Source organism: Culex quinquefasciatus, chromosome 3, assembly GCF_015732765.1.
Source record: "Culex quinquefasciatus strain JHB chromosome 3, VPISU_Cqui_1.0_pri_paternal, whole genome shotgun sequence".
NCBI lineage: Eukaryota > Metazoa > Arthropoda > Insecta > Diptera > Culicidae > Culex > Culex quinquefasciatus.
The window spans coordinates 17,261,018-17,283,207 of NC_051863.1; the positions used below are offsets into that span (position 1 = coordinate 17,261,018).

At 40.6% G+C, this 22,190-nt stretch overlaps 2 protein-coding genes and 1 pseudogene across 6 annotated transcripts in view; all 3 read right to left on the reverse strand.

Moving 5' to 3' along the window:
- The window catches only part of LOC6051011 (G protein-activated inward rectifier potassium channel 3), a 75,194-nt gene that overhangs the window by 15,921 nt on the left and 37,083 nt on the right, over window positions 1-22,190 (reverse strand). For 4 of the 5 annotated variants that reach the window (XM_038259202.1, XM_038259201.1, XM_038259200.1 and 1 more), the window contains one exon: window positions 3,482-3,756. In XM_038259202.1, coding sequence (XP_038115130.1) covers window positions 3,482-3,756 — 275 coding nt within the window. Of the gene's footprint in view, window positions 1-3,481; window positions 3,757-3,826; window positions 3,908-22,190 lie in introns of those variants that run through there. The other variant, XM_038259203.1, reaches the window with a different exon arrangement.
- LOC119768681 lies at window positions 10,522-12,427 on the reverse strand. The gene is made up of 3 exons (XM_038259216.1): window positions 11,369-12,427; window positions 10,829-10,897; window positions 10,522-10,764 (listed from the first exon to the last, which is right to left on the reverse strand). Exons 1-3 carry the CDS (start codon window positions 11,931-11,933, stop codon window positions 10,592-10,594), a joined length of 807 nt encoding a protein of 268 aa, XP_038115144.1. The 5' UTR covers window positions 11,934-12,427; the 3' UTR covers window positions 10,522-10,591.
- Window positions 15,194-15,538, reverse strand: LOC6049121 (annotated as a pseudogene).

Here is a 22,190-nt window from a genome sequence, read left to right on the forward strand (position 1 = left end):
AGTCGGTTGGAGCTGAAGGCCGGAGTCGGCGTCGAAGTCAGTTAAACTCAGAAAGCCGGAGTCGGAGTTGGAGTCGGAGTCGCTTGAAATATGACCCGATTCCGCAGCTCTGTTTAAAATAGTCCTATTTATAAATTTTTCATTACTATAGATAACAGAAAATTTAATCATTTAATTCGTGTTTAGTTAGTATTTTTCTTTAATAATGTATCAATAACCTATCCAGTTACCCGGGCAGACGGTAATAACAAAATTAATAATATTTCAATAACAAATCCTGTTAAAATAACAAAAAGTGTTATTATTTTATCCTGAAGTTCAACTTCAACGAGAAAAAATAATAACAGTTTCTGATAAAATAACAAAATTTGGTATTGAAGTGATATTATATTGAAAATGTTTAATAACACGCTAATAAGAGGAAATGTTATACATTTCAAAAACTCTCCTAATAACAAAATTTGTTATTCGTTCGGTATACTGACTTAGAAATAAAATCCCGAGCAGACGGAAATAACTTGGGAATAACATTCTTTGTTATTTGAAAATACTAGGCCAATAACATTTTATGTTATTTATAACAAGATTTGTTATTAGCCGTTATGATTTTTTTGTTATTGGATTGTTATTGTAATAACAGACTAATAACATTTTACGTTATTTTTCGAACAAATCTTTGTTATTATTTTTTGTTATTTTAACAACTAATCCGATCATCCCAATAACGTTTGGAGTTATTCTTCCATAACAAAAAATGTTATTCCAAAGTTGTTTTTGCTGTCAATCAATATCAGACCAATAACAATTTTTGTTATGATAACATAAACTGTTATTGAACTCTTATGCAAAAATGGATTTTTCAAGATTATTCCATAACACTTTCTGTTATTTTAACAGTATTTGTTATTGAAATGGCATGAATTTAGTTATTACCGTCTGTTCGGGATAACCATAAATCGCACAAATGGAAAAGTTTCTAAGTGTCCATAACACAATCTGTTATTATTTTTTCTTTTGTTAAATATGTTTAGATCTTTGGAATAATTTTGACCAATTTCGTCAGGGTCATTATTTTGGCCATGAAATGGGGTCCTTAAGCAAAAATTATTCTAAAATGTTGAAATTTTGGAAGTTGTTTTTTTTTTAATTATTTGATATATCCCCTAAGGGACTTTGCTAAAAGTGGATAGAACTATGGGATAATTTTGACCAATTTCGTCGGGGTCATTATTTTGGCCATGAAATGGGGTCCTTAAGTTAAAATTATTCTAAAAAGTTGAAATTTTGAAAGTTGATTTTTTTAATTATTTGATATACCCCCTAACCCGAACAGACGGTAATAACTAAATTCATGCCATTTCAATAACAAATACTGTTAAAATAACAGAAAGTGTTATGGAATAATCTTGAAAAATCCATTTTTGCATAAGAGTTCAATAACAGTTTATGTTATCATAACAAAAATTGTTATTGGTCTGATATTGATTGACAGCAAAAACAACTTTGGAATAACATTTTTTGTTATGGAAGAATAACTCCAAACGTTATTGGGATGATCGGATTAGTTGTTAAAATAACAAAAAATAATAACAAAGATTTGTTCGAAAAATAACGTAAAATGTTATTAGTCTGTTATTACAATAACAATCCAATAACAAAAAAATCATAACGGCTAATAACAAATCTTGTTATAAATAACATAAAATGTTATTGGCCTAGTATTTTCAAATAACAAAGAATGTTATTCCCAAGTTATTTCCGTCTGCTCGGGAAGGGACTTTGCTAATATTGGCTAGAAATATGGGATAATTTTGACCAATTTCGTCAGGGTCATTATTTTGGCCATGAAATGGAGTCCTTAGGCTAAAATTATTTTAAAAAGTTGAAATTTTGAAAGTTGATTTTTTTTAAATTATTTGATATACCCCCTAAGGGACTTTGCTAAAATTGGCTAGAACTATGGGATAATTTTGACCAATTTCGTCAGGGTCATTATTTTGGCCATGAAATGGAGTCCTTAGGCTAACATTATTCTAAAAAGTTGAAATTTTGAAAGTTGATTTTTTTAATTATTTGATATACCCCCTAAGGGACTTTGCTAATATTGGCTAGAACTATGGGATAATTTTGACCAATTTCGTCAGGGTCATTATTTTGGCCATGAAATGGGGTCCTTAAGCTAAAATTATTCTGAATAGTTGAAATTTTGAAAATTGTTTTTTTTTTATTATTTTATATACCCCCTAAAGGACTTTGTTCAAAATGGTTAGAACTATAATTTTGACCAATTTCATCGGGGTCATTTATTTCACCAGGAAATGGGGTTTCAAGCTAAAATTAATCCGATAAAATTAACTTTTGAGAGTTCATTTTTTTTAATTTTGTTATATCCCCTAACGGAATTGATTTATTTATTGATAATTTTTGAAGTGTGAATAACAAAAACTGTTATTATTTTCACAGAGCCAGGAAGTCGGAGCTGACGTTGAAGTTCGAGCTGGAGTGAGACCTCGGAGACTGCATCAAATTCAGCAAATTTTCAGCAACTTTTACTTGGAGTCGGAATCTGTGAAGTCGGGTATTTTTGGAGAGCTGAAGTCATCGTTGACGTCATATCCTGCATCCAGAGTCGGAGTTGTCTTCAAAGTATGGATTCAAAGTCGCTTGGAGGATCCCGACTCTGCAGCCCTGACTAGTACAGAGGAGTTATGGCAACTGCAGGTTTATTTGCAAATTACAAATAAACCAAAACAATAACTTTTTTTTGTTATGGAGACATACCAGTTCAATAACATTTTTTTGTTATTATGCTGCTCCTCCTCTCCGCACCACATAACAAATCTTGTTATTCCTTCATGATTCTGTCTGTGTTATTGGTTTGTTATTGCAATAACAACATAATAACAGTTTAAGTTATTCTTGAAACAAATCTTTGTTATTGATTTTTGTTATTTTAACAACTAATCCGATCATCCCAATAACATATTTCGATCTTCTCACAATATCAAAAACTGACCTTCCCAAGTTATTTCCGTCTGCTCGGGTAACAATATTTCAAATGTGTAAGCTTCAAATGCAAAAAATTAGCTTAATTTTTGATGTTGCGAAAACAGTGGCCGATTCAAATTTTTTTAAGGTCACTCCGGATATAAACGCCAACGTAGAATACGGTATTTTAAATCATATAAATTGGAAGCAAATTCAATAAATATAGAATTTTGGGAACAAGACACATAAGGGAAAGTATTCAAAACTGAAAACTATTATTTACTCTATAACAAAATACTGAGGAAACGATCCATTCATTATAAAGCGATGTAAAATCATCATTCAATTTTGACGTAATTAAATCTGATTTAAGTTACACCAAAAAGATGAGAAATTACGCACGTTTTCAAGCTAACATAACTTCTGTTGGGACACAAAGTCAGTCGAAGTAACCCTTGAAAAAGCAAAGCAAAGGGAAAAGGGTACCACTCACCTTGATTATCGGGCAGGTGCATCTCCTCCAGATCGCCATGGGTGAACGCAATCAGCCACCAAATCACCGCGAAGAACAACCACGACCCGATAAAGCTGAACGCAAACACCAGCAGCGTCCACCGCCACTGGGCATCCACGAGCGTCGTGAAGATGTCCTGCAGGAACCGCAAGTGCTGCTGCGAAACCTTGGACGTCGTAATGTTGCACTCGCCGTTCTTCAGAATGGCCCGCTTGCGGTACTTCCGGGTCGTTCCGGGCCGGAAGGCGCGACTCCTGAAAGAAAAAAAAAACACAATTGAACGCTTGAGAAAAATGTTCGAAATTCAATCAAAATTAACAGTACGATTCATTTCGCCGAAGTGTCCCCTGGGCCATTCTGGTATCTGGTCATAACTTGATGTTTACCCCTAAACTGATGAAATCATACTGAGTCCATCGTTTTTTCTCACTACATTTTGAAGGTATGACCGTAAATTTGTGCGGCACAAACTGCTGGGTAAACAGTATTGGCACCTGAGCGATAAGATAATGGATTTCATTTTTTCTTTCGTTGTAATGGACAGCTCCCCAGTTGTGAAAAAAAGAAAGATTGATGGTGAGTAAGGCATCGAGGCCGTTGAGGTGCAACATTTGTGAATGTATACTAACTATAGTTTAAACAGTGTTGCCAGCAACAAGGGGACGATTTTTGCATTTTATTGAAATTGTTTCAAAATTTTAGAAGAGTCTCCTGAAACAATTTAGACTTACGGAAAAAAATGTACCATGCTCAAAAGTTGGCATTCCATTATTACCTAACATTTCAGAGGGGATAAAAATTTTAGTCAATTTTAAATCGGTAATCCCGAGCAGACGGAAATAACTTGGGAAGGTCAGTTTTTGATATTGTGAGAAGATCGAAACAAGATCGAAATATGTTATTGGGATGATCGGATTAGTTGTTAAAATAACAAAAATCAATAACAGAGATTTGTTCGAAGAATAACTTAAACTGTTATTATGTTGTTATTGCAATAACAAACCAATAAAACAGAAGGAATCATGAAGGAAAAAAGTTCAAGATGGTATGTCAGAGACATAACCGAAAGACATAGGACAGTACAGGGCCTTAAATTTTGATTAGGATTGCTGATGTTTTCGGATAGATAGTTAAATGTAAAACCAGATTATTTTATTTTGCTTGATTGAATGATTGCAGAACAACTCTTTCGCGATTGTATTGGTGGTCCTGAAAAGAACCGTTCAATTTTTGTCCTGGAATGAAGAAATGAGATTAGGCTTGATCCTGGCTGGGTCTATCAGCGGTGTTCCAAGAGGGCGGGGGATGGTTTCCTGTTAATAAACAATTGATGACGGTTGAATGAATCATTAAATACGTTCAATATATGAATAAAGCGGGAAGGAGAAGGATTGGTTGGAAAGGGGAGGGGAAAAAGGTAAGGAGGCGGTTGTTTGGTAGGTTTTAGTGTGTAGTACAGTATGTTTTCGGATAGATATTGAAATTCAAAACCAGATTATTTTATTTTGCTTAATTGGATGATTGCAGAACAACTCTTTCGTGAATGTTTTGGTGGTCCTGAAAAGGACCGTTTAATTTTTGCCCTGGAATGAAGAAATGAGATTAGGCTTGATCCTGGCTGGGTCCATCAGCGGTGTTCCAAGAGGGCGGGGGATGGTTTCCTGTTAATAAACAATTGATGACGGTTGAATGAATCATTAAATACGTTCAATATATGAATAAAGCGGGAAGGAGAAGGAGTGGGTGGAAGAGGGGAGGGGCGGTTGTTGGGTAGGTTTTAGTGTGTAGTACAATATTGTTCTGTTTCTTAAAGTAATATTTACATTTCATTTGGTTCCTGATGTAGTGATGTTAATGTTTGGGGGTGGGGAGGGGTCAGTGTGTTTAGTTAGTGTTTACAAAAGTTTTCTGGTATACTTAAATTAATGAGTTTACAGTTCATTTGTGAGTTGGTGTTCGTGTAGGTGTAACTGGTAATTTACATTTCAATTTCTTCTTGTAAAATCCGATGATAATATCGTCGTGTCCGGCTTTGAACGTTTATGGATCAATGCAACTGAGATGGCTCGGGTTCTTCAGTTCGTAGTACAGACAGCATGGGTCTGTGGTAGGAAAAATAGCATACATACCGCGAATTGCTCGCCACATGTATGCCTCTGGTAAATGTGAGATCAAGGACCGTTCCACGATTTGTGGTCGTCTGTCTCACGTCGTTAGCTAAGGATAGTTGGAAGTGCTCGCCCATAAACTTAATGAATTCGACATTTTCTCGTTTGGAAACGTCGACATTAAAATCACCGGTTACTACCATTGGCAAACCAGTGCGGGCAGTCTGGAGCAACTTCCGTGCCAAAAACCAACCTTTCTGCTTCAGTGTGGTTCCTGGGATGATGTACACCGAGAACAGCAGTACCTCAGTGCCCATCACATCCACTGTAGCAGCGCAAACGTCACCGTATTTATCAGCCACACCGAAAAGTTCGTCTCGATCTTGACTCACCAATTCGGGAGTATACGGGACTGCCATGCTGGTTTTGGTCGTCGTCTTTCGATAAATTGCCACACCGCCAGATCTTGCGTCATCCCTTTTGGACTGGACAACACAAGTGTAGCCTTCAATCTCGACCGAGGAGTTATCATCCAACCACGTCTCGCTTAGGGCCAAGTAGTCTACACTGGTCAGTATGGAATCGATCGATATATCCTGGTGATGAGCGCTCAAGCTTTGGACGTTGATTGTCATCAGGGTGCATGCTGGTCCACTACTCGCCAACACCTCAGAAAAATCGTCTCCGATCGTTCGATAACGGTTATTCCTCAAGCGCTTGTATTCGTCCCGCAACTCACGCATCGCTGGAGAGTTGTTTGCCTTGGCGTGGTGGAACACAGGCTTTTCCTTAGACGGATCTAGAGAGGGATTGTCCGCGTAGGTCAAGTAGAGTCCTTCCAGCGAAGTAACCCGTGACAAAGCAACGTACACCAGCCTTTGCTCCTGCGAGCGACTGTACTGGTAAACGACCTTGGAGAAAGTTCCACCTTGTGACTTGTGGATTGTCATGGAACAGGCACTCGCAATCGGAAATTGAATCCGCTTGCATTTGATCGTACCTCCAAGAGCGATGTTCACGTGCTGCTTCGTGATGGGGGTCCAATCCTGCTGCAGGAGATGGGGTCGGGCGTTAACGACTGCCTGCGCCTTAGATCTTGCAATGGTTCCGATTTTCTCCGTATCGAATTGCAACCAGAGTCTGTAGATCACTTCTTCGCCGGCGTCGTTTTCCCGCATCTCCACATACTTCAGCTCGCCGATTGCTCCGTTTACCAGATTATCATCGCCATCGATGTTGGTAGTGATCATGTAGGGCTTTCCAATGCAAAAACGAACCATATATGGCAGCCCACTCGTTTGGGCTGTGCTCATTTTATGTAATTTCGTTCGTGCACTGGTTGCCTGAGCGGATGTGCTGTGACCTGTGATCATATCGTCGGCAAGACAGTCCAGACCCTCGAGCCCACTCAACGCTTCTCTGTTGAACCGATCGACATCAACGTTTTGATGGAACAGCCAAACGGCGTTGGGAGCTTCCCGTTGGCAGTCCTCCACTGACTTGAACCGACTCTCGATCAGCGTCTTCTGTTCATCCGTCAGTTTCTTGCCTTCGCCAATCGCGGTGAGGATGGTGGAGAACACCACATCGGTCTGACGCATGACCTGATCCAACTCGTACAGTCGGATGTAATCCCACAGCCAAGATCCACCAATCGAATTTCTCGGAGCCTTATAGATTGGTAAAGCATTGACTGGATTCAGCTGATGTAAATCTCCGGTAAACGTAACGTCCTGGTCAGCGAATGGGTGAAGGTAATCCAAATGAATATCCTGCAAACGTATGTGCATTGTTCTGAAGTTACCTGCGCTAAGCATACTAACTTCATCTACAATGTGGAGCTTCACGTTCCGGAATTCATTTCGGTACGTCTGCAGCCATTCAGGGCTAAGCTTTGAGTCACTCTGGCGCGATATTGCAATGCGGTAGGCACGATGGACCGTAACACCGTCAATGTTAACGGCGGCTTTGCCTGTCGACGCACATGCAATATACGCGTTGTTGCGAGAGTTGTGACCTTGGCTGTACCGGTTATAGGTTTCCATCATCAGACGCAGTGTGAACGTTTTACCACTACCCGCTGGTCCAGTCAGGAAGATCTGCATCGCTGGAATTTCAGGATCAAAGCTCGTCAGTCGATGGATGATGTGGAGGATCAACATGCGCTGCTTCTCGTTAGCCTGCCGCATCCAGGCACAGTAGTCAGCTTTTGGCATGACATTCGAACGTTGTTTCACAATCGCTCGCAGTGCAGAAGTCGGCAGGTTTTCGATGTCATCGTTGTTTGGCTGCATGTCGATGCTCCTCACGTACTCGTTGTGCTTCTCCGTGGCGGCTCTCTTGCTCGCCATCGCCTTCCTGTGCGATTATTCGGAGGTATTCCTCAACGGTCTGCTCCAAATTCAACTCACAATCGTATTCCTTACGTTTCGCGATGAGCTCTGTCTCATGCGAATCGTACAATTGGAGGAATTTGTTCTGGTCCAGCAGGTCGACTCGTTCATTCCGGAACGGCAAAAACAGGAGCACTGCCTCTCGCTTGTACTCGACCATTTCGCTCATCGGGTATCCTCGCCATCGCAGGATTTTGGCAGTGCCTCGCAGCTTGTAGCTGTTTTTGGTGCTTTTCATCGGTGCATACCATGCGACGAAATCAGCCAGGCACACATCCTCCAATCCATCGCGGTCCTCATACTTCTGGACGATGTTTCTGGTCCATACGTCCGTTGAGTCGTCGTCGAGTCCCTCGTCGTCCATCTGCTGGTGTCGCTTCCGGCATCGGGTTCTCTCATTTGGCCACATTGTCGGCACAAATTCGATTTTCCGGCTTGCTTCGGACATTGGTAACCGGAGCAAGATCCACGCTGCTTCCTGTGAGCACATCTCAACACTGTTGAGTACTCTCACGCCCAACTTCTTCAGCAAGCCTTGATAGTCGTAGTCGGGATACTGCTCCTGCAGCTCGAGAAGCTCTCGGTGAAACGCGCTGATGCCTCGATTTGTCTTGTTGACGTAATCAACCAAATAAGAGGCGCACGAGTACTCGTCCATGATGAACTGCAGATCACTGTTGGAGCGAAGTACACCGCCAATCCAAACGTTGAATGGATTCATGTAGAGCTGATTCATCGGACGCTTGAAGAAGAACGCTGGTCGCTGTAGCCATGCACGAATCACTTCGAGGTAGTATTCCTCGGTACACTCACAATCGGCCAGAAAGTCTTCGAGAGTTTCGAAAGTCTTCGTTTCCAGAATCTCACGAAACTCGAGAGCACGTTTCTTCAGTGCAGAACGACGACTGTCATCAGCCGGAAGGGGCACCAATACCCGATCCTCGTTCATCGGCCAGTACGGAATGTTGAAACGACAACGTTTATCGTTGTGTTTGTAACATGTACGTGTGTGAGCGTGCTCTTGCTTCTTGCCAAGCAGTGGTCCCAACCAACGGAAGGCATCGATGGAGCAGAGAGTGTTGATCATTTCAATGGTGGCGGGCATGTCCTCGGAAACGTCCTCACGAGGATCGTTTGCACACCAGAGCATGATGTGGGCATGCGCGCTACCACGTTGTTGAAACTCGATCCGCTTGAAGTAATCCACAACGTAGTATTTACCAAATGGACTGAACCGTTTGGACTTCAAGATGCGCATTATGACGTCAACAAGCTTGTCGATGTATGCAACACACGTCACAGGATCTTCAACGACCAACTTTGCCTTTTGAAACGCGCTTAACTCCGACAGCGGGTCGGCCAATTCAAGGTCATCGTAGTCACTGGACAATTTGTGCAGCACCTTCAACAGTTCTTCCCATTGAGTTTCACTGGCGCTCAAGGTGAGAAACATTGTTGGTTTACCCAACTGTCGAATCATGGCGAAGAGGTCCTGTTTGCGTCCTTGCCAGTACTGCACAGAGTTCGGTATCCCTTTGAAGAAAGCCAAGCCAATCTCCATCATATTCCTCTGGAACTCTGGATCGCTGAGCTGGGCACGTGTGACGTTATCTGTTCCCACAGATTTGAAGTGACATTTGAGCCCTTCAATCATACGGCAGTATAACACCTTCATGGCCATGGCCAGAATGTGATCTGGACGAGCACCCCGCCTGTCAGCTCGCCTAGCTTCACTGCTCGCCTTGTTGAACACAGTAGCTTGTACGCCTTGCTTGATCGTTGTCGGGACCCCAAAGTATATGTCGGGATTGCTCAACTCCTCAGCATTCTCATCGTACAAAATACTCGAGGGCATTCGGTTCATGGTAGGGCAAAGCTCCAGGTACATGTCTTCGTTCCACATCGCAGTTTGTTGCATGCTAGCCAACAGCTCGGCTTCATCATCGATGATATCCAGTGGCATGGCTTCTTCCGCCCGCGAGGGACCCTCCTGTGGATCTGCTCCGAACGCATTCAATCGTTCTTCGTCAAAAGTAATGCCCTCACGTTTATACAACGGAGTAGTTACGAGATACTTGAGCCAAGCATAAACAGTCCCCTTGCAAACCCACCCCGAGTAATGGCTCGATTTGTGTGCAGTGTGCTTCTTGAAGCTCACATTAATCGCACAGTCATTATCAAGATCGCGAGGAAGAACCCGAACCATCTCCTCAACGTCTACCGGCACGTTGATCACCTGCCCAATGATACCATAGTTGCCCAAAGCATGACACAGACGACGAATCACCAGAAAGATGAAACGGGGAGAAATCAGCCGCTTGCTGATCATATCCAGTTTGGGAAGACCCGGTGGAATCGGCGGGTAAACAAATCCGTTGCTTTTGGACAGGGTTGGGACCTTTCCACGATTCAAGCTGCTGTTGCAGGTTTGGCACACCATGAAACCTTCGGTTGAATCAAAGTCGCCGGCTTGTACCAGTACATTACCCCCAGCTTCAGTGATGGGCTTCAGGTCGTTCTTGAACCAAAGTCTGTCGCAAACGCTGCACACAGCACCAAACGAGTTCTCAACGAAAAGCTTACGGAACTCAAGAGTGGCCCTGTCGTAGTTCGGTCTGCTTGCATTGCGAGGACCTGGCTCTGTGAAACACGATAGAGTTGACCCAAACCTCGAAAACTTCGCATAAATTTAAAGACCTACCCTGGCTTGCCCCATCTGAAATGCTATCCGACTGACTTGGTGCAGAATTTGATGGCATTTCTAAAAAGTTATTTTTCATGTTTAGTAAATTTTTCACAATAACACAATGTGTTTAACGTCTCACCTTCTTCATCAATCTGCACCACCGGATCATGGAGGCTTATTGTGTCTGCCTCCATGGGCGGATAAATCCCTAAAAAGTTGCGTATGAAAAATATTTGAAAAGTGCGTTGAGATGGATCTAATAATATCACGAAAATTATATAATATCACGAAAATTATATATTAGCATATCAAATTTCTCCCTTTGTTTTGAGATGAGAATGTTTATAAGAGTAATTGGAAATACAGTGATAACACAAGGCCGAATATTTTCAACCTGAATTAATGATCATTTCATTTAAAATCGTATCTATGGCATGACAAGTATTGTGTTGGAAATTTATTCCAAATTTGTACGATTACGCTAATGTATTAAATTTGATTTTTACAGAAATGCTAATTTTTCATCTAATTATAACATTTATTTCAATTTATCACTTTCCAATTTATTTAAATTTATCACTAGAAAGTGAATAAAAGCTGTAGAAATTTAGCACGCACGCGCGCACACACACACACACACACACAAACACACGCATAAATTTTCTACGATCGCACTTACCCTGTTCGGGATTCTCCGATGCCAAATTTGGAACCGAAATGTCCGCGATTCCTCGTCTACCACCCCGTCGCACACCTCCAGCAACGAAAGTAACATCCGCGGTAGCACCTCCTTGCTCGCTCCGACCGAACGTTGTCTGTCCAGTCCTCCTCCTCTCCCGCAACCGTCTCATACGTTCAGCAGAAGTGCTGCCAGACGCAGTCGACCCTTCCGTTGCATCTCCCACTCGCCCCTGCCGCCTCCGCTTTCCTGGATTGGACACCGACGGTCCAGCCCCAGAACCTTCCGGGAACTCATCCCCGCGCTCTCCACCTCCTTCAGCAGCTCGCTTCCGTCGCCTGTACCGCCTTTTGCGTTCAGCGTTGTCCACTGGCGCCGCGGTAGGCTCATCCGCCAACTGCCTCTCCTCCTCTCTCTCCTTTCTCTTCCGCTTCCGATAGGACGCCTTGTACACCTTCCGCAAATGCTGGGACATCTTGTCTAGCCGCAGTTCAGTAGGGTTATGAAGCGCCAAAAATGGTGCTACTAGGTACTTGAATGCTACATCCCAAGATGGGAAGCTCATTTCAATCGATCAGCGTGAAGCAGCAAAAATCATGATCGGATTTGCAAAATAGGTTTAACAAGATTTACACTTAATTTTAAGGCTTCTAGCAGTATGTTTCTCGCTGACGCAATGAATTTGGATTCAAGAATAACTCTCTCGTGATAATTTTGTGGCCCTGAAAAGGGCCGTTTAATGTTAAAACCGACGAGTCGGGAACTGGCGACTTCCACCGTCTTTATCATTCTTGCTCCTCAACTGCAGCATCAGCCAGCATGCCTTCCCCCGGCCAGAGAACGGATTTTGATTTCCTCCTTCTGCTGATGATTCTTCTTTCGGCTATTGCTGCTGGCCTTCCTACGCGGGGCCGAAAACGAAATTCCTCCCGTTGCTGGCTTTCTGCCGGTCCGAGAACGGATTCCTCTCCTGCTGCTGGCCGTTCCTCTGCTGGTCTCTGCTCCCCTCTGCTCTAGCGGCTGCTGTGGTTTCCTCCGTGCCGTCCTGAAGTGGCCTTCTCGAGTGCTCGTGCCGTAATGATTCGCGTGTGCGAGGTTTTGGTGCTTAAATAGATTTGGGTATGGCAAGCGGCGCAAAAGGGGGAGTGGTCTCCAACACATAAACGTTTTTGGCGCGTATGCGTTTGAGACCGCGCCCCTTTTGTTCCGTTCTCCTATTCTGCCGACATAAAAAGCAGCCAAACCTCGCACTCGCGAGTCATTTTGGATCGAGCACTCGAGAAGGCCACATCGGAGGAGGAAGCAGCCATCGCGGAGGAAGCAGCAAAAGCCACAGCAGAAGGAGAAGAAGAGGACAACCAGCGGAAAGAACTAGTAGCCTAGGAAATCTGTTCTTTGGTTGGTGGAAGGCTAGCAGCAGGAGGAAATTCAAATTCCGCTCTCGGTCCGGACAGTCGCAGGAAGACGGGATGACGTCATAAGTGGATTGAAACCCTTGGCGGAAGAGGGTGCCCAGATCAGACCAAATTAAACGGCCCTTTTCAGGGCCAATATATCAATCACGAAAGAGTTTGTCTCAGTCTCAACCAAACCAACCAACTCAGAAGTGAGTTGACCTGAATTTGAACCGAGTCTACAAAATTGACGACCCTTTTCAAGGAACTAGCAAGCTATTTTACAAGTGATATTTTGCGAAAAACTTACTTAAACTATTTCACGCACTCGAATTACAAATTTTAACCTCAATCTACTTTGCTTGCGTACACACAGTATTCTATACAATTTTGATCATTGGCGTAAAGTGGATTGTTATATCAAATCACGAATTTTAACCCAGACTGCATGTTTCCAAATCCAAATTGGCTGGCGAGAAGGCAGTGAGGTTTAAAGATTTTTATTTGCTGAAAAAGCTCGAATTGATTACGAAGAAGTTTTTCTCAATTTTCTGTGATGGATTTTCTTTGCGGCACAACAAAAATTTGCATCGCGGTAATCAATCAAAAGCGCGCAAGACTCTTTTCTTGATTTGCCGTTCCTACGGCCAATGTATTTCTGATAAATTGGTCATCATTCATTCTAAACTTTCTGTAAAGATTTTCTTTGCTTCACAACAAATTTCGATCTGATTGATGAGCGTCTCAGGTAGGCCTTCAAAGGTCAGTTTTTCTAAGAATCATAAATTGTGAGAAAACTCTCACACTGTACCATAAATAAATATAGAAAATAGTAAATCACTTAAACATGCGTGCAATTGTCGTTTGCATTTTATGAAATGAATAAGATAACTCTTTCGTGATGAATTTGGTGGCCCTGAAAAGGGCCGTTTATTTCAATTTGCTGCCTTTCTTCTACTTGCAACCACAACTGCGCTTAATTTGCCGTCTGCGGGTCAGAAACGGCCAGTATCGATAACGTCTCAAGAACCACCAAACGGTAACCGACGGAATTGACCTCAAAAAGGCTTCCTCTAAACAGCGCACAGAGCTGTGTTGAATTTCCATCTGATTTGCTTCGACTGGCCCGGCTTCCATTGTCGCTTCTTTTCTCCCTTCTGCTTGGCGCTTCCTTTGCCGCGTCCAGTCCAGTGAAGAAGTTGCTCCGTCGGTACGATGTTGACTGACCGAGCCGCTTTTAGTTGATTTAAGTCGGGGACGTATGCCCCGCCTTTTTGCACCCATTCTCCTATACCTCCTTATTCGCTTTTTGCCCCGTCGACGATCCGAAAATTATGCGGTGGAGTAGGGGTGATTTTAGATACATCAATCTCACGTCTCTCGATTGACTGATTGGGAAACGTTTGTTCAACCAACCAGCGTGCCCCAAAAAGAGGAGAAATTTGCCGCGAGGGGAAGGTGAATCACGGCGTATCATTTCGCTTCGCGAAATTTTGGGTTGTTACCCTGTATAGAGAGCCCCATGAAGATGTTCTTCGTCAAAAGAAGCGATTAGGTTTAGATTGAAGAAGACTAACTCTTTCGTGATTGATTTTGGTGGTCCTGAAAAGGACCATATTGTTTGGTTATCTGAAAAGAATGGTTTTAGGATTATGGCTTTGCATGGAATGGCAAGAGTAACTCTTTCGTAATTGTTTTGGGTGGTCCTAAAAGGACCAAATTTCTGAAAGAAAAGTTGAAGATTATTGAATTTCTGAAAAGAAAATTAAGTTATGAATGGTTATAAAGTTCTACGCCCTGGCATCCCAAGAAAACAAACGCCTTGGATGACTTACAACACTGGAGGAAACCATTTATAGACAACTTTTAAACCCAAGGCGACAAAATCCTTAGACAACTTGCAACCCGGGAGGAAACCATTTATAGACAACTTGCAATCCCAAGTTGACAACATCCTTAGACCACTTTCAACCCACCCAAACGTTTATGGACGACTACTCTACCAACTTACTTTTGAATTTGCGCTTTTGGACGACCCTTCAAGACGCACAACCGAATTTCAAACGCTGAGGAGCTGAACCCCGTACACGACAGACTGGCGAACGCTGAGGGAGTTAAGCCTAAGAGCAAGAGATCTTCCCAGATTTGTTACTCTTGCAAACTTGCTGGTTTTAAATCTGGGTTGAACTCTTGCTCTTTGAGCCTAACTCCCCGACCCAACAGAACTTGCACACCCTTAGGACCAAGACCCGTGCCGAACCCTATTTGGACAGAACACCCATTCAAAAGAGGAGAGGAACGAAGGAGTAGAACGATTTTTAGCAAGAATGTTAAGAGCAAAATGGAGGGGTGAGGGGGCAGAGGGGTTGGGGGCGAGAGCAGCCTCAGAAAGCTGTGTATTCCGTCGCCCCCGAAGACCAAAATTTGTTCCTGAAATTTAAATTCAAATTATTGCAGTTCGCTGCCTCGTCCCGAGGGACGGGAGAAGAGGGCAACAGTTTGGAATTGGACAAGAAACAACTCTTTCAGAAGCGCTCGCCACGAATGCGACGAGCTAGTTGGATGTCCTTGGGCATGATCGCGCACAAATTCGTGTGCTCGAACAGCCCACCAGATACACCTCGCAGGTCTCCTGCAGCGCCATCACGACCGAACTCTGGAACCGCAGATCCGTCTCCTCCGGTGGCCGGCGCCTTCATGGCCAACTACTTCCGCGGTGCTTTTCCCCCGGTGAACTTGCGAGCTATCTGCTTCGTGCAAGCCATGGTCCTTAATTAGCCTCCGATGCGATGTTACTCCGTCGAATGTTATAGTCAGAATGATGTTCTGAGCTCTGGCGCGCGTTGTTATAGGGGAAGGTGGGGCAAGACGACCATATGGGGCAAGAGGAACAATCGCTCGTACGGCCGTAATTTTTACAATTTTGATTATTTCCAGTATGAGGAATTGTTGCTAGCAATGCAATTAGCTGATTCTACTACCACATAACCGCCAAAACGACGTAAACGCCACGGAGCATAAGATTTAATGAAGTTTTTTTCAAAACCTTTGTTTTCTTATAATATTTGGAAAGTACAAAATAAGGCATTGGATTCGTTTTATGGCAATTTTTTTCAAAATGCAATTTTTCCTAGATCAGTAGTGTCCCTACTAATGACTTGCACCTATTACAAAGTATGATTTAACTTTTGGTTATTTTTGTTGAGAGCTTTAAAAAAATCTTGTTCAGGTGGGGCAAGTGTACCATATAGATTTTTAGTATGGAAAAAAATACGAATTGCTGCAACAACATATTTTATTGGGAAAAAATACTTAAAAGTACTTAAAAACTGATAAATAATTGCTAACAAAAAATTTCCAAACAAAATTTAGTGATATCATGAAAATTTACTATTTATCATCTCAGTAATAATTTTTTTTTGTAAAAACGATAAAATATTTAGTAAAATATTATTTTTTAATCTAAAAATGAAAGAAACGTTTCAAATACATTGTAATCTGATGTATCTAAGTGATAACAGTTCAATTGATAGCAAATTAGCATGTTGTTTCATGCATTGTTCCTCTTGCCCCCAACGGGTTGTTCGTCTTGCCCCACTAGTTGAGTAGAACGCATGGAAAATTAAAAATTTTAAAATCAGTTTTTTACAGTCAAAAACTGGATTTTTTAAAAACCTGTTCTATCAAAGTCTTAGTCAAGACCTGGAATAAGATGATTATAAAAAAATCCGACAAATTTTTCACGTTTTTAATGGGTTACAACTAGCATTTCCTTAGCTTGTTACACTTGCCCCACTTTCCCCTATATGATTTTGGCCCTCTACTTCCCCTCCTTTTCGCGACCGACACCAGTCGCGTTGTTTGGATGATTTTCCCCTCAAATTAGGTACTTGACTCATTCTGCAATCAAAATCACTACATTTTGAAAACGTTTTAAAAGATTCAATTGTTTCTATCGTAAAACTATTAAGCCAATGTTTAATAAGTAACTCTTTCATGATTGAAGATGCAACTCTTTCGTGAATGATTTGGTAGTCCTGAAAAGGACTGTTAAGTTTGACTTTTCTTGGCGGAAGCGGCAGTGGCCTACACGGTACCAGCGGCCTTCCGGTTTTTGGCCAGCTTCAGCAAACTCGTTGCACCAGTTCCTTTGCGTCGGGTGAACGCCTTCCGGATGAAATTAAACTGCTTGGCCAGGCCGCACTTGTAGTTGATCGCGATGTTCTTCTTGATAACCCGCGACGATCCGTTTTTCGGTGGCCGGCGGATGGTCTGCTTCCTTCTCCTTTTGCTGCTGCTGCTGCTGCTGCTCCTTCCACGCCGGTCCGATGTTGGCTTCTCGAGTGCTCGTTCCAAAATGACACGCGCGGGCGATGTTTGGTTGCTTAAATCGATTTGGATATGGCAAGCAGCTCAAAAGGGGCGCGGTCTCCAACGCATAAACTTTTTTTGCGCGTATGCATTTGAGACCGCGCCCCTTTTGTCTCGTTCTCCTATTCTGCCGACACATAAGCAGCCAAACCTCGCACTCGCGAGTCATTTTGGATCGAGCACTCGAGAAGGCCACATCAGTCCATCGCGGAGGAAGCAGCAGAAGGAGAAGAAGAGGACCAGCAGCAGAACCATCCAGCCATCTAGAACCATCCAACCAGAATCTTTTCTCGGGTTGGTGGAGGGCCATTAGCAGTCGCAGAAGCAACCAAGGCCGCTTCAGTTGCGGATAGGAACGAGTAAAATGGCCGACAAAACGGCGATTATCGCCACAGTGTGATGCATCATCCAAACACAAACGGCCCTTTTAAGGGCCACTAATTTATCACGAAAGAGTTGTCCTTCAGTTCCAAGCAATAAAATTTCGAATCGAATGGAATCAAAATCATGCCGATTCGATTTGAGGGAAGGAAGATTTAAGAGATTGACGGATGACGCAATATTCCAGGGCCTTCGGCCCGGGTTTTCTGGAAAGACCTTCGACAAAGACGTAAGTCTACGTCAATAATCTATCCTTTACTGACATTTTAAATTAATCGATAGCAACTCAATCTCATTTTTTCGGCGCAGATAGTTTGGAAACTCGGCTGTCATTTTCAGTAATATTTCGGTAAACCGCTTTGAAGTGATTTACACGTACCGTCATCGGGGGTGAGATTGTGTCATACAAAAATGCAGTAATTTGTATGACCCAATCTCACCCCCAGACCCAATGTCACCCCCAATGACGGTACCTTCAAAATGTTCAAAATGTTAGTTTCAGGAAAATTAATAATTCAGAAATGAACGTGCATGAACTTATAGAGTCTCTTTCGTGATTGATTTATTGGCCCTGAAAAGGGCCGTTTAATTACGACTGAACCTGGTTCGCGGGGCCATCCCCGTTCTCCTCCACGACGCTCTTCCACCTTTTGCTGCTGCTCGATTGTTGCTCACACGCGAGCCCGATTAGACCTGTACGAACGTCCACAGCTTCTTTAGCCTCATGTTGACTGCTGCTTCCTCCTTTTTTCCGGCTGCTGTGCTGCTGCTGCTGCTGCTCCGCGCCGGCCCGACGTGCACAGTTCGAGTGCTCGTTCCAATGTGACTTGCTTTGGCGAAATTTTCTGCTTATATAGCGGCACAGCCGGAGAACGGCACAAAAGGGGCGCGGCCTCGAATGCATACGCTCGCTCTGATTGGTCATCTGTCCGATTTGTACTGAAAAATTACTCATTTTGTTTGCATGTTTTAAGTGCTTTAACTATGTTTAGTCAGACTATCTATGTAGTTAAACAATAGCTGAAGTCTTCCTCTTTCGATTGGTGGTCCAACCGTCTGGATTTATTCACAGGGAAAAAAGATATAAGCGTTCAAAATGTCCCCTTTTTTAACGCTTAAAAGTGACGCTTTGGATCGAATTTCTGAACTGGCCCCCCAATATAGTAAATAGAGACATAGTCCTATGTCAAAACAAGATTTGTTATTTTGTGCGAAGAGGTGGAGCAGCATAATAACAAAAAATGTTATTGAACTGGTATGTCTTCATAACAAAAAAAAGTTATTGTTTTGGTTTAATTGTAATTTGCAAATAAACCAGCAGTTGTCATAACTCCTCTGTACTAGTCAGGGCTGCAGAGTCGGGTACCTCCAAGCGACTTTGAAGACAACTCCGACTCTGGATGCAGGATATGACGTCAACGACGACTTCAGCTTTCCAAAAATACCCGACTTCACAGATTCCGACTCCAAGTAAAAGTTGTTAAAAATTGGCTGAATCCGATGCAGTCTCCGAGGTCTTACTCCAGCTCGAACTTCAACGTCAGCTCCGACTTCCTGGCTCTGTGAAAATAATAACAGTTTTTGTTATTCACACTTCAAAAATTCTCAATAAATAAATCAATTTCGTTAGGGAATATAACAAAACTAAAAAAATGAACTCTCAAAAGTTAATTTTATCGGATTAATTTTATCTTGAAACCCCATTTCATGGTGAAATAAATGACCCCGATGAAATTGGTCAAAATTATTTCATAGTTCTAGCCCCTTAGGGGGTATATCAAATAATTTAAAAAAAATCAACTTTCAAAATTTCAACTTTTTAAAATAATTTTAGCCTAAGGACTCCATTTCATGGCCAAAATAATGACCCTGACGAAATTGGTCAAAATTATCCCATAGTTCTAGCCAATTTTAGTAAAGTCCCTTAGGGAGTATATCAAATAATTACAAAAATCAATTTCATGGCCAAAATAATGACCCCGACAAAATTGGTCAAAATTATCCCATAGTTCTGGCCAGTTTTATCAAAGTCCCTTAGGGAGTATATCAAATAATTAAAAAAATCAACTTTCAAAATTTCAACTTTTTAGAATAATGTTAGCCTAAGGACTCCATTTCATGGCCAAAATAATGACCCTGACGAAATTGGTCAAAATTATCCCATAGTTCTAGCCAATTTTAGCAAAGTCCCTTAGGGGGTATATCAAATAATTTAAAAAAAATCAACTTTCAAAATTTCAACTTTTTAAAATAATTTTAGCCTAAGGACTCCATTTCATGGCCAAAATAATGACCCTGACGAAATTGGTCAAAATTATCCCATAGTTCTAGCCAATTTTAGTAAAGTCCCTTAGGGAGTATATCAAATAATTACAAAAATCAATTTCATGGCCAAAATAATGACCCCGACAAAATTGGTCAAAATTATCCCATAGTTCTGGCCAGTTTTATCAAAGTCCCTTAGGGAGTATATCAAATAATTAAAAAAATCAACTTTCAAAATTTCAACTTTTTAGAATAATGTTAGCCTAAGGACTCCATTTCATGGCCAAAATAATGACCCCGATGAAAATGGTCAAAATTATCCCATAGTTCTAGCCAATTTTAGCAAAGTCCCTTAGGGAGTATATCGAATAATTTAAAAAAACAGCTTTCAAAATTTCAACTTTTAAGAATAATTTTACTTTAATTACTTTTTTTTTCACTATGATGAAAAAATATTTTATTTAATATTAAATAAATTTAAGTATTTATTTCTAAAGTTCTAAACTAAAATATTTATAAATAGCTCATTCGATAGCTCTTTCAAAAATAAATTAAATTAAATAAAATATAAACACGCAATATCAAGCAAAGTACAGACAGTATTGTTTTGCTCAAAGTCTTAAATTATGCTTTTTTATTTATTTTTTTGTGCCAATCTGGATATTGTGATTTTTTTGTAATTTTTTTTATTGAAAATAGCAGAATATTTCACAATTGATTCATGTTTACACATTGAAAATTTTCTCCCACTAGAGGGTGCTGAAACTTGTCAAGTCGAATGCCATTGAAATATTGAAGTTGTTTTAAAAATGGCCCCCAGATTTTCGAGCCAAACATAAAAAATATTTGCAGGGGCTCTTTATGAAAAATGTGAAATTCATCAAAATAACGTTATGTTTTAAAATGTTGTTCGAACATTGGTTTGACATTATTTCGTTTGTTTTGTTTTTCTCAAGTATATTAAAAAATCCGTTACCAAAAATACGGATAATGTGTAATTTGTCATTTACATTTGATTTAATTTCGCCATCTGATTAGTCCATTCTAATTTCACTGAGTTTGATTTTTAACAATGAAACATTTGTCTCAGAAATATTTGGAAATGTTTCAAGAAAATATTTCAGCTCTTAGAAAAAGATATTAAGGACTGTCAACTGCTGTAGTTAGCTGAAAAATATATATAAAAAAATTATTATTATTTTTATTGATTTTTAAATGGCTTTCACTTGAAAACTTTGCTTTTATCAATGATAATTAAGTAAATTTTGGTTTCAAACATTTGATCCACATAAACTTCAAATAATTTTGACTGTCTATTAGAAGGAAAAACATAGAAAAAACATAGAAAAAAATAACCAACTCTAATGTAGTTCTTGCAAAAAAAATCATATTTCTCGACTTTTTTTTATTGAGCCCAATAAACATATGAAAGACAATTGCTTTTAGGTCCCTTAAAGAAAAAACTCTAGATTTTTACAATTATTTAATAAAAATAAATAGATTTTGGATTCATGAAACATTTTTCACTGGGTAATATACCTTTTGTTGTTAATCAGCTTCGCTAAACAACATGTTGAAAATAAATTTTAGGAAATTTTTAGGAGAGAACTATGGTGAATAAGGCCTTCTATATACAGAACCAGTCTTTTTTCAATCTATGTGTGACACTCTTATTTGAAATGAAAAAGAAACACTGTTCTAATAGATTATATAAAAAAAATCAAAAAGTTTCGTTGAAAAAGTACAATATAAAAAAGATTACTTTAATTACTCAAAATTACTTTAATTACCAAATCATTACTTTAAATTACTCTAATAATTATGAATTTCTAAGTAATTAATGAATTACCTGATTACCAGCTTAAAATCAAAGTAATTATTAATTACTTGCCAGTCTGAGGCCTTGCTGGAAACCCTTGCTTAAGGACTCCATTTCATGGCCAAAATAATGACCCCGATGAAAATGGTCAAAATTATCCCATAGTTCTAGCCAATTTTAGCAAAGTCCCTTAGGGGGTATATCGAATAATTTAAAAAAACAACTTTCAAAATTTCAACTTTTAAGAATAATTTTAGCTTAAGGACCCCATTTCATGACCAAAATAATGACCCTGACGAAATTGGTCAAAATTATCCCATAGTTCTAACCATTTTAAACAAAGTTTTTTAGGGGGTATATCAAATAATTAAAAAAAATCAGCTTTCAAAATTTCAACTTTTTAGAATAATTTCAGCTTAATGACCCCATTTCATGACCAAAATAATGACCCTGACGAAATTAGACAAAATTATCCCAAAGATCTAAACATATTTAACAAAAGAAAAAATAATAACAGATTGTGTTATGGACACTTAGAAATTCAGCATACCGAACGAATAGCAAATTTTGTTATTAGGAGAGTTTTTGAAAT